The sequence below is a fragment of the Ailuropoda melanoleuca genome, chromosome 15, assembly GCF_002007445.2.
Source record: "Ailuropoda melanoleuca isolate Jingjing chromosome 15, ASM200744v2, whole genome shotgun sequence".
Classification (NCBI taxonomy): Eukaryota; Metazoa; Chordata; class Mammalia; order Carnivora; family Ursidae; genus Ailuropoda; species Ailuropoda melanoleuca.
Genome location: NC_048232.1, coordinates 55,022,857 through 55,035,074, shown reverse-complemented (window position 1 = coordinate 55,035,074; position 12,218 = coordinate 55,022,857). Strand labels below are relative to the sequence as shown.

The window sequence follows — 12,218 nt, the reverse complement described above, 5'->3', positions numbered from 1 at the left end:
AGATTCTACTCCAATCCATCCTCTAGGCTATAGTCACAGTGATTTTTCTAAAATAGAAATATAATCACATCACTCTCTCCTTAAACTCCCTCAATGAATCCTTATGCCATAAGAGGAAATGTACCCCTTTAGCATGGCATTCAAGGTCTTCCAGATCTAGGATCTTGTCAAACCTCTTTGCAATCTTATCTCCATACTCAACATTCATATCAAATCTACCTTCAGTCCCCTATAGAGGCATGCTGTCTCATGTTTTTGAAATAATTGTTGCTAATCCTTATGGAGAGGTTACTATTTATAAACATCTGTTAATTGATCTATTGCTTCTCACAAACCCAAGTGGTCTGTTACTATTCCCCCCCACCAGTAGACAGATGGAAAAAATGAGGCACAAATCAGCTAAGTAACCTAACCAAGTCACACAGCTAGTGAGGGACACAACTAGAAATTGAACTCTTATCAGTCTTTCTCTAAAATCCATTCTTTTAACCACTATACATAGCACTACCACACTGTCCCTTCTTCTGGGAGACCTCTCTTTTTTCACTTTGCTTACCTCATACTTACTCTTCATCCACTTAATCTGGCTTCTCCTTCCATCAAAATTCTGCAAAATCTCTCACAAAAAATATCAGTGAACTCCAAAGGAAAATTTTCCATTCTCTTCTCACTTGATCTCTCAAATGCTTTCAACCACTGGCCTCTCCATAGGCCCTGAAATATCTTCTGTAGTTCATGTGATGATATATTCTTGGTCTTTCTAATTTATCCTGAATGTGCTTTCTCAGCCTCCTTTGTTGTTCATCCTCCTCTACAGAATCTTCATACTGGAGTCATTAAAGATTCAGTCCTAGTTTCCCCATTCTTCTCTCCCCATGCTTTTTGCAGAGTATCTCATCCATATCCTAGCTTCAATTTCCATCTGTAGTCCATCTACAACTTCTAAACTTGTATTCATGCTTCCCTTTGTTCCATATAGACCCTTACACACCAGTGCTTCTTTCACATTGCTTGAATTTCTCAAAAGCACCCTACACTCAACATATTCAAAATGGAATTGTCAGTTTTCTCCCAAATATTGCTCTTCAGTGTATCTTAGCACCTTTCATCTAGTCAAATGAGCTAGACAACTGTTATAGTCCATAGACCAAAGAGGACTAGGAAAGAACCCTGAAGTCCAAGTCAGATTTATTCCACTTACTGCAGCCGAGGGAATGCACTCCAGAGGAACTGTAGGTTGTCTCAATAAAGTAGAGTTTTAGGAGATTCTTATAGGATTTAGGACTGTATTACATGGTTATGGAGAGGATTTAAGACCATGGGATCCAGTTTTGAATTGGAGGTTGTCAAAAAGTTAGGGAAATTCAATGACTGGTTTTGCTTTATTTTTATTTTTGTTAAAGATCTGTTTATCTTATTTGAGAGAGAGAGATAGCATGTGTGTGTGTGTGCAAGAGCAGGGGGAGAGGGAGAAAGAGAATGTCAAGCAGACTTCACATTGAGCCCAGAGCCTGCCATGCGGTTCTATCTCAGGGCTCTGAGATCACAACCTGAGCCAAAATCAAGAGTCGACGCTTAACTGACTGCACCACGCAGGTGCCCCTTTGCTTTTTTAAAAGAATAGGATGATTAAAGTGGTTTGAGGTGGTCACTGCTAAAGAAGTAGGAGTTAGTTACATGTTAGAAGAGAAGATGTTGAGAATGACCTTGTCTCTTGTTCTAACCATGCCACTGAGTGAATATTATCCATAATTGTTGTTTATTTTATATTTTAGTATCTCCAAGTTTTAGCTAGGTAATTTAGGGAAAAATGACTTGAAGTCTCAGCTTTAATTTTCCAGTATAAAAAATAAAACAATTATCTATTATTTCAGACAGAAAATTCAAAATTACATATGGTTTTAGTTGCACACATATTTTCCTTCACTTTAGTACTGAAACATTTTTTAGGTTTCTAAGAAAAACCCCCAAATATTATTCTATCCATTTGCAAAAAGAGTTCCATCTGACTGGCAGACTATGATACCTACCCATTTAGAGGCAGGAAGAAATCGTCAATTGCTTGAGGTCTACAGGGTTACGCATCCACCAATATCTTGCTTTTCTCAAGAGGAAACTGAAAAAATGGAAGAAGACCAACACAGAAGACCCTCAAATGATCAAGTGGTAAGACAGTCGCTGTAGTGGTTAGGTGTTTAGACTCTCGAGCCAGAATGACTGGATTTGAATCGTGACTTTACTGTTCCATAGCTTTCTTCCTGTGTCCTCCTACTTGAAGCAAGTTGCTCGACCTCTCTGTATCTGAATTTCCTCTGAAGTAAAGGAGCAGAAATAATACAGTCCCTTCCTCTTAGGATTATTGTGAGGATTGAATAAGTTAATAAAGTGCTTAGAACAGCACCTAGCACAGCATAGGCACTCAATAAATATTTACTTGGCATTATTATTATAACCTATCATGTCATTTGGAGTTTAAAAACCTTTTAAAAATTGAGTAGTTGCCAAGGACACTCTGTATGAATGGTATGTATGTGTGTAAGAGAAATATAAAGTTGGAGTCACCTCTAAAATTTTTTAAACAGATCTGGCCACTCAAGAAGACTCCTTCAGAGAGAGCTGCTCAGATGCCAGCACATTTGAGAATAGTGAATCTGGAATTATATTAACATATTGGAACCTTCCATGGAGACTGGGATGGTGAAAGAGCAATTTGAATAATACACTTTCAAAACTGTCAAGGAAATTGATGATGTATTCCTGCTTGCCAGGAAGGGGCTTATGCAACACCTTTGGACTGAATATTAGGCCAATAAAAATGGAACTTCTGGGGAGATTCAATGAAATCTATAACTGAAGTGGCCCCATTCTTCTCTTCCTGTCAAGCTGGCCATTTTGACGTCTATTAACTAATACATGTAAGTGGGGTAAATATTTTTTTGATTATGACATCTGTTTAAATTGGCCTTCTGTGTCTGTTCATACTTTCAGTTAAACTATATGCTGTTAGCATTTACTAGATTGGAGGTGGTTTCTTTGGTCCCGAGAAGAAGTTTGCAACAAAGATTAAATTATAGATTATTTTTTATAATCATATGGAGCACATCAGAAAGTTCTTTGTATTTATTTTTTTATTTCATGACTGGCCATTGGTGCTTTTTTGGAGGGTATGTTTGAATTAAATTTATTCTACATTTATGTAGAAGACTTGTTATCTTAATTGATTTCTGTCAAGTCATTCATAGATTGCTTGCCTATGTTTCCTTGTATTTTATGTACAAATTATCTAGGCTGGAGACTATTCAATAGGCTAGAAACAACCTAAAGGTCTAACAATAAAATAATGGGTAAATAGAATATATCTCATTAGGATGAACTTTTATGAAGTCATAAAAAATGATCATTATGAAGACAGTGTAGAATCATGGGAAAATGTTTCCTATATAATATTAGGTAAAAGAGGCAAAATACAAAAGGATATGTTGACTGTTAAGGCAAAAAGAAACTATGTATGCATTTGGACCAACTGAAAATAACTACTTGATAGTGGGAATATGAGTAATTTAAATGTCTTTTCTTCACTTCTTTGTAACAAAAAAAGAAAAAGTAAAGAGCTTTAAATGGCATGACCAAATTATTTACTCATGAGCCAAATTCCTCACTCATTTTTCATGGATTTGTAAAAGTGACAGCTTGTGTGTTAAGGCAACTTGAACTTCAGCCCAAGAACCTGACTTGTTTGCCTCAATAGATTCACTGTATCTTGACTTCCTTAATAAATTCTGTGCAAACTCCAATGCCAATGGTTTGCTATCTTTATTAATATGAAAAGATCTCACAGGTGAAAGATACTATAATCAGAGATAAACAGGAGAAGCACAGCATATGGTGTGGAATGTCCACCAAAAGATATGAAGGCCTTTTGAAGAGTTGTTCATAGTTGCTATATGTATTTTTAGAAGTTAGAGTTTTGAGAGATATATAGATAATACAGAATATTTCACATTCTTAGAATTTACTTCCACATTTAATCTTTTATATTGTAATTAAAAGACATTGCCATAGTCAGTTGTGAGGAATGGTTGCAAAAAACCCACAACTCAAACCCAAAATTTATTAACGAGTCCTTTTGGAGTAATGTCAGCTGAAGGCAGAGGGGGTTTGTGAAAATCTGGTTTCCTTTGTGTTTATTCTTTGGCAGTGACTGAAGAAAGGGGGATCTAACCTTCTTAGATACAGACCTCTTGAGCATGAGCCAAGATGTAGGTCCATTTAGCGCAAGGTTGTGAGTACCCTTAGGATTTGCATGCCCCTCAACCCTGGAATGGAATGCAGTAGACACTACAGAGCCTGGCAGGGTATTCTGTGTTCTTGGGCATAAAACTATCTCAGAGGAACCATATTAAGACTGACTTATCAAATGTTAAACACTTGGGGATCCCCTTAAAATATCCATTCTAATGAGTAGATTTGGGGTAGGGACTGAGGTCCTGCATTTTAGCAAGCTCCCAGGTGATGTTGATACTGTTGGTTCATGGATTGCATTTTTGAGTAATAAGTTCTAAACTCAGTTTACGTGAGAAAAATAAGTGATGTAGGAAATTTCCTGCTTAATCTTTGCTTTCCATATACTATCTATAACTGGAAACTAATCTTTGGACAGGGAAGTATGTCACGGAGTGGACTCCAATTTTTATTTATCACTCTAGTGTATAGAAAGATCAGTATTGGTAACTAAGAAATAGACCCTGTAACTCTTATACTGAAGTCTTTATGCATTGCTCTGTGTTCACCAGCTCTTGAGAATGTTATTGCTTTACATTATGATGTGTAGGCATCTGCTTGGATGGCTACTTTCAAAATTTTGCTTTGGAATTTTCAAGTTTCATTTATAAACAGATCTCTTTATAAAATCCCTTCTCTGATTCTTTTCATGACCCTTTTATATATGATACATAAAATGCCAAAGTATTTGCTATTTAATAATCAGCAATTGTCTTTAGGTTTATTTTTAGTAATTAAGATTTAATTAAAATTAAAATTAATGTCTTGGGCAGGAAACTTTCTGGTTTTCACTGATCTTCCTAACTTACTTTTTAAAAAGATTCTATTTATTTATTTGTCAGAGAGAGAGAGAAAAGCAGGCAGAGGGAGAATCAGGCTCCCTGCTGAGCAAGGAGCCTGATGTGGGACTCGATCCCAGGACCCTGGGATCATGACCTGAGCTGAAGGCATACACTCAACCAACTGAGCCACCCAGGTGTCCCAGATCTTCCTAACTTACAATTAACCACTATTATTAGTGTTCGATTCTTTAAAAAGCGGTCTCATGATGGAACTTTTAAGTTACAATGTTCTGATATCATATACTTTTGAGACAATAAAAACTAAGTATGAAATACAGTACCCAAAGTGGTAAAAAAGAATACATTATTTGGAAAGTCAATGGGATTCTTATTATTGAATCATTTTTTTTAAACCTCCGAAAAGTGAGCTGTAATAGCTCTTAAATGTATTTCCTATGAGAACACATTCCTATAGAAAACACATCTACATTTTTTTTTTTAATTTGCTTTATTTGTATAGTTTTCAATATAGTACTAGACCTTAACTCTTTGGCCCACTAAAATTTGGAGACCACAAAGGTAGATAAAAGGAAAGAACAAAAGGGTGGCCTTTAAGCAGATACTGGGCATTCAAATCACTGGGCTTTCAGGGTAAGAATTAAATTCCTAGAGTCAATGAGGAATGGGTGAACTATTCTGAGTATTACTGCTTGTTTCTTGGGTGTATACTACTGTTATGATTATTAAGGATCTATATCCCTAATGCATGTTACTAAATTACATTGTTGTTCTAAAGACTGAAGTAGGTGTGAAAGCATCCAGCAGTCAGTTCACAGATGTTCAATGAATTTTGTTGGATTTTCTAATGTCTTACTTGATGAGAAACACACATACTCTGTTCTTCGAAAAGTTATAGATATGTGGTCTTCTGTTAACTATCTTTCAAAGATGGCACTTCTCATCTGGCCAAAAAACAGCTATGCCATCCTCCTTATGCATTTGCATCTTGTAGAGAGGTTGGAATCTAAAAATCAGGACATAAATGTGTATATGGTGTAAATCCACGAGGCTACTATGACCTATGGCCTTCAGAAGCTCTGCGACATTGTTTTATTTACTTAACAAAATTCCATGAGATTTAGTTTTAATTTTCATAATACAAGAATGGTAAGGAGATCTTGGTTGAATTTACTATGGTTTCATTAATCTTAAAGGTAGGAATTATGCTATTAACAGCAGTAATTTTAATAAAATCTTTTCTTCTCCAAGTATCTGCAACCAATTTACTAGAATGTAAACACATTACCAATAACCTCATTAACAAAAGTTGATATTAAAACTGTGCTAAAGATTGAAACATATTTTGAAAGGATTTCAAATTTATTTTCAAGATAAACAATAGTATTTGTTATTAATGAGAGAAAAGTTAACCAAGAAAATAACTTACCTTGCAGTAGCTTTCAGTATCTACACTCTAAATGTTGACCCTCAAAACATCTAAATATCATTCTTCAGTACAGTATAACCTGCACGTTAGGGATGGCTTCTCGAACCTAGCATAAACTGGTAATGTGAATACAGTTTTGGACCCTTTAAAGGGACTGTTTGTATACATAGAAAGATATTCCGTATGCTATATGTTAAAAGTAAACCTCTTTGCCTTCAATTTTATTTTTATTTCTGTCCTTTTAAGTTAGCTTAAGTAGAAATGGAGCACTTAATTTTTTCATGATTTAAAGTCTCTTCTTATGCCTTTATTCGTAGAGGTTTACCTGCAGCTTTACTGTCTATTAAAATTAGAAATATTCTGAAGTCACCAGAACACCAGAGATGTCTGTTGTTACAATCAAATGGTATCTGGAATTGTTTTATCTTTCCCTTGAAACACATTATTTGAGTATATTTTGCTTGATGGAAAACCATCGTTGAGGCTTTTTCTTAGAGTCATAGCAGTATTAAAAGGCTGGATTCTTTCCTGAGAGGGGAGATAACTCAGAATATATGTGCACTCAGTTCAACATGATTAGCTGATGCACACCGAATCCCATGTTGACCAAATGGTGAATTTTAGGTTGGAATTTGTATGCTTTCCCTTTTTTCTCAAATTCAACATGTTCAATCATAACTGTCTGAGTACAAGTTAAAGGCTTTTCCTCCCATGAGATTTAAATACATGCTACTTTGTTCTGTGCTGAAATGTGTTAACTCTCTTATTTTGGATTGTGCATTGGAAAACTCTAATAAAAACAATATAATTTTTTTAAAGGTCTTCCATTGACAGAACATCTGCAAACTTAATGAGGCAATCCATTGAGATAAATACATCAACTAATAAATCCCCATACATGCAGCCAGTAGCATCACTGGCCAAGTACAGACCATCTGGGGAGGTTTGGAGACTTTCAGTTCCTTTGGTCACAGGTTAGCAGAGCACATATTTCACATAGCAGGCTATTTCTTAAACGGTCCTCCTTCCTGAAAAGCCATTCTACTGACCACATTTAAAAACAACCTAAAGGAACCTATTATTAAAGAGGAGAATGGAACAGAAGCGAACAGTCTAGGACAAAGGTAGCTCATAGTAAAGGACTGTGTGTTTATGTACAGTTTTTTTTTCCTTCCAAATGTCATTATCTAAATCTTAACTCTTCCATATGCCTCTTATATGTGTTTCAATGAACAGATTATAAACTCCTAAAGATTAGGAACTGTCATAGTCTAGTTCTATGAATCTCTCTCCCCAACCTACAGTGTCTAGAATAGTTTGTCATACTATTGCAAACAGACAGTGGTTGATTGAATTTTGTGCATCCACAAAGTACTTTTATTGAGATGTAGGAAATTAATAAAAGATTAATTGCAGATTCAATTTAATAGTTGTATGAATATTCATATTTTATTTTCCTTCTTGAGGCTGTTTTAGCATATTGTGTTTCTTTGAAAAATTTTTCCATCTCATACATATTGTCATAAATGTATTGGCAAATTTATTGGCGTGTTCCCTTTTATATTCCTGATGCTGATTACTTGAATGTTTAATTTTTTAATGATTAGTTTTGCCAGAGTTGTGTGAATTTTATTAGTTATCTAAACCAACTTTTGAAGATGTTAATCACCCTTCTGTGTATTTCTTTCACTAACTACTAATCTTTCGATTTTTAGTCTCTTCCTTTTCTAATATGTATTCAAAGCTAATGTTTTCTTATATCATGGTTTAGCTCATCCCACAAGTTCTGATGTGCAGTGTTATCATTATAATTCAATTATTTTCATTATTACTCAAAATATTTTCTGATTTCCACTGTGATTGACTCAAAAGTTGTTTACATGTATAATTCTTAAGTTTAAAGCATATGGGAATTTTCTACTTAGACTTAAAACAATTTTTTTTAGTTTAAACGCATTGTGTGTCAGAAACTGTAATATAAATTTTTTGGGGGCGCCTGGGTGGCACAGCGGTTGGGCGTCTGCCTTCGGTTCAGGGCGTGATCCCGGCGTTATGGGATCGAGCCCCACATCAGGCTCTTCAGCTATGAGCCTGCTTCTTCCTCTCCCACTCCCCCTGCTTGTGTTCCCTCTCTCTCTGGCTGTCTCTATCTCTGTCGAATAAATAAATAAAATCTTTAAAAAGAAACTGTGATATAAATTTTTTGAAAATTTATTAAAATTTACTTCAAAGCCCAGCACTTGGTCACTTGTCTATAAAATTCCACATGTACTTGAAAAAAACTATGTAGTGGTTGGGAACAGTTTATTTTATTTGTCAATTAGGTCAATTTTACTTTTTTCATTGTTCAAATCTTGTATCTTTATGATTTTGTTTGCTTTTCTCATAAGATAGATGGGAGCATGAAAATACTCCCAGCATGATTGTAGATTTATTTCTTTTATAATTTTTGTTTTATATATTGAGATTATGTTATTAACTAAATATAAACTCATAATTATTTTATTTTCCTGGCAAATTGAAACTTTTTCATTATGAAGGGTTTCTCTTTATCTTCAAGAATATATTTTGCTTGACATTAACCAAGATCTACTTTGATATTCACACATCTTCCTTTTGATGAATATTTGCAAATGTGCCTTTTCTTTTCTATTAATTTTGAACTTTTTGTACCCTTGTTTTAGTTGTGTTTCTTCTAACTAACATGTTATTGGCTCTATTTTTCTAGTAAGTCAATCTTGTTTTATAAATGAAGCATTCAATTTATATTTAATGGAATTACTGATATATCTGGATGTATGTCTACCATCCTATAGTATTTGCTTTATATACGTATTATGTGCCAGGAATTACTTGTTTTACATTAAGAACTGCAACCGTCTACACTAATATGACAGAGCTATGGGGTCTAAGAACTGAGACCACCTGTGTCAACATGATTTATTTGTTTGTTAAAGAAAAACTTTGCCCAGGAAAGATAAGACTGTAAACCAATAAATAACTTCACTGTTTCAGAAAATACTCATATATTAATTTATCTCAGATAATCTGCTCACCTTGGCAAAGAGCTCACTTATCAAGTAACAGTTTACTTATCAAGACTTGCTTCAAGACCCTTCCCTTGCTATCGATACTAATCGTAACTATCGTCATGAACTTTTCCAAATTGCAGTCTGGTTCCCACCTGAAAACAGCCACTTTTTTAAACAACCTGAGCCCAGACTTCACAATCCTATAAATATCTTCTGACTTCACCTTCAGAGACTGTCTAGGCAGAATCCTCTATTACCACAGAGAGTTCTAATAAACTTAATTTTATTAACAGATTGCCTGGAGATATTTTGGGGGAGTTCAATAACATATTTATTCCTTTAATCCTCCTAACAACCTTATTTTTATTCTTACAGATGAGAAATTGAGGCATACTGAATACTAAAGTGACTTACACAAGGACACACAATAATTTAACTCACATAAATCTAAACTATGCTACTAATATTACTGAGTCTATCTGCCCCCAAAGTCTATCTATTTGAAGATACTATAAAGGATCCTATGTCCTGACCCTCTCAGCCCTATACAATAATTACTAGTGATTACAGTAATTAGTGATTTTGTTTTCCTCACTAGACTGTAAGCTCTTTAAGAACAGGGACATACCTTTGTCTCCATGCTGTCAGTGCCTAGCATAACTTGACATATAATAATCATTCAATAAAAGTTTCTAAAATGAAAATTAAATGAAACCCCACCGAGATCTTAAGTCTTGCTTTAGTCCAGTTAGAATGTAATTGTCATAACTTATGCTCCTGCCAATACCCCACATTCTATATCTCAACTGTAAATGACTTCTCCAAGAGCAGTTTTTATGAGATGAGAGTCTATAAACATTGCAATGGGGATTCATACTTATAAAGCCATAGTCCTACCAAAATATTATATTTCTTTGCTTTTTTGCTGAAATAATATCATCACAGTGTGATCATACAGGTCATCTCATGTGGATTAGCTTGAATCACACAAATGTCTCTAATAAAAATGGAAAGCATTAATTGGTAAATGCACTTTCTGACAATGTTTTAAGACACAGGGAAGTTACTATAAAGTTTCCTTGGTATTGAAAAAGTTGTAATTCATGTCTCCATACTAAACAGAGCTTTACATGTGAAGTTTTTTTTTTCTTTATCATAAGGAGAAAATAATGTTACATAAATATTTAGTCATCAGGGGAAAGTTCAAAATTTTACATATCTGGGAGTTGGGAGTAGGGTGGCAAATGTTGAGTATGTGCATGCTTGTAAGTGTACAGATGAAACAAGATTGGTAAAAAGTTGATAATTACTGAAGTTTGTGATGAGTACATGGGGATTCTTTAGACTCTACTCTTCACTTCTGAACACATTTGACATTTTCCTTAACAAGCTTAAAAAACGGCTAATTTCCCCACTATTGTACTAGCTATACAAAATACCTGATCATTCACATATATGCTGGCTGCATATAGTATCACAACCCAAAGCAAAAGTTATACTTTCAATCTGTGGATAGACTCTAAAATTTAAAAGAGAGTAGTTACTTCTTCTGCTGGGAGAATTTTATATAGTCTTTTGCTGAGCATCAAGGAAGCTTTTCCTTAACTGTCCATCTCTTCTGTGTATATTAGAAGCCTCAAGATTTCTGCAGAGGAAAAGAAGCTGCACCACACAGGGCACAGAGTTGGCCTTCTTTCCTTCACTCCTGCTTTTCTCAGATTGGCTTTCTACAGAGCACAAGGTAATTCCATTACGTGCAACCCATCCCTTTATTTTAGTAAGATAAACAGCTTCAAGAATCTTGAAAGTGAGTATCTCACAAGATGTACATGCCTTTAAGGGCACAGAATATTTCCTCACGTAACTTAGATTAAAACACATGTTAAGCACTCTTTATGTCTGCCTGGTTCCTGGGTATTTCTTTCCTTTAAACGTGGATTTTCCCCTCTGTATAACATGGAAAATCCTTTCAAAACCTGGAGGAAAATGCAAATGATCCTCTGTACCAACTAATTTTACTATATATACACCTCTACTACTCCTCTGTCAAGAAAAGTTTTTACACTGGGTATTATACACAAGTAATGAATCATGGAACTTTACATCAGAAACCAGGGATGTACTGTATGGTGACTAACGTAATATAATAAAAAAAAAGAAAAGTTTTTAAGTCAGTAAAGTCAAAATGTGGTATGTAACAAATATCAAGGGTCTCAAATATAGAACAGAAAACAAATGTCAGATAACAATGTCCTACTGATATACTAATTCTTCAATATTTTCATGAGTTCTTATTTTATTAACATATACTTTGACAATGGAAAAATGGATTATGGTATTCTGTTGTTAGCTAGTATTTTATTGTTTATTTAAAATATAGAGCAATGTTTTTCAAATATTTACATAACACAACACAAATGTTTAGAAGAGCAAAATTAGTGATAGTTTCCACAAATAGATACATCTAATACCTTGCTTCAACTGAAATCATTGCTGCTTCTTCAGGGCAATTATAGCATAACATCTGGGAGATTTCACAGGATCAAACAACTTCACAAGTGCAGCCCATGCAATATCTTCCTGCAAATTGATAAGTGATTTAAATACATAGCAATTTGTTGAAGATAAGAATGAAAGATGAGTCAGACTTTATACTGTAATATAAAAACAACATAA

General features: G+C 34.5%; 1 protein-coding gene across 4 annotated transcripts in view; it reads right to left on the bottom strand.

The window, feature by feature from the left end:
• Window positions 1-12,218, bottom strand: part of METTL25 (methyltransferase like 25) — a 153,701-nt gene that overhangs the window by 21,732 nt on the left and 119,751 nt on the right. For 3 of the 4 annotated variants that reach the window (XM_019800442.2, XM_034644454.1, XM_019800443.2), the window contains exons 12-13: window positions 12,014-12,122; window positions 2,031-2,116 (exon numbers count right to left, since the gene is read on the bottom strand). In XM_019800442.2, the coding sequence (XP_019656001.1) occupies window positions 12,030-12,122 (93 nt within the window). In that variant the 3' untranslated portion in view covers window positions 2,031-2,116; window positions 12,014-12,029. Of the gene's footprint in view, window positions 1-2,030; window positions 2,117-12,013; window positions 12,123-12,218 lie in introns of those variants that run through there. The other variant, XM_034644455.1, reaches the window with a different exon arrangement.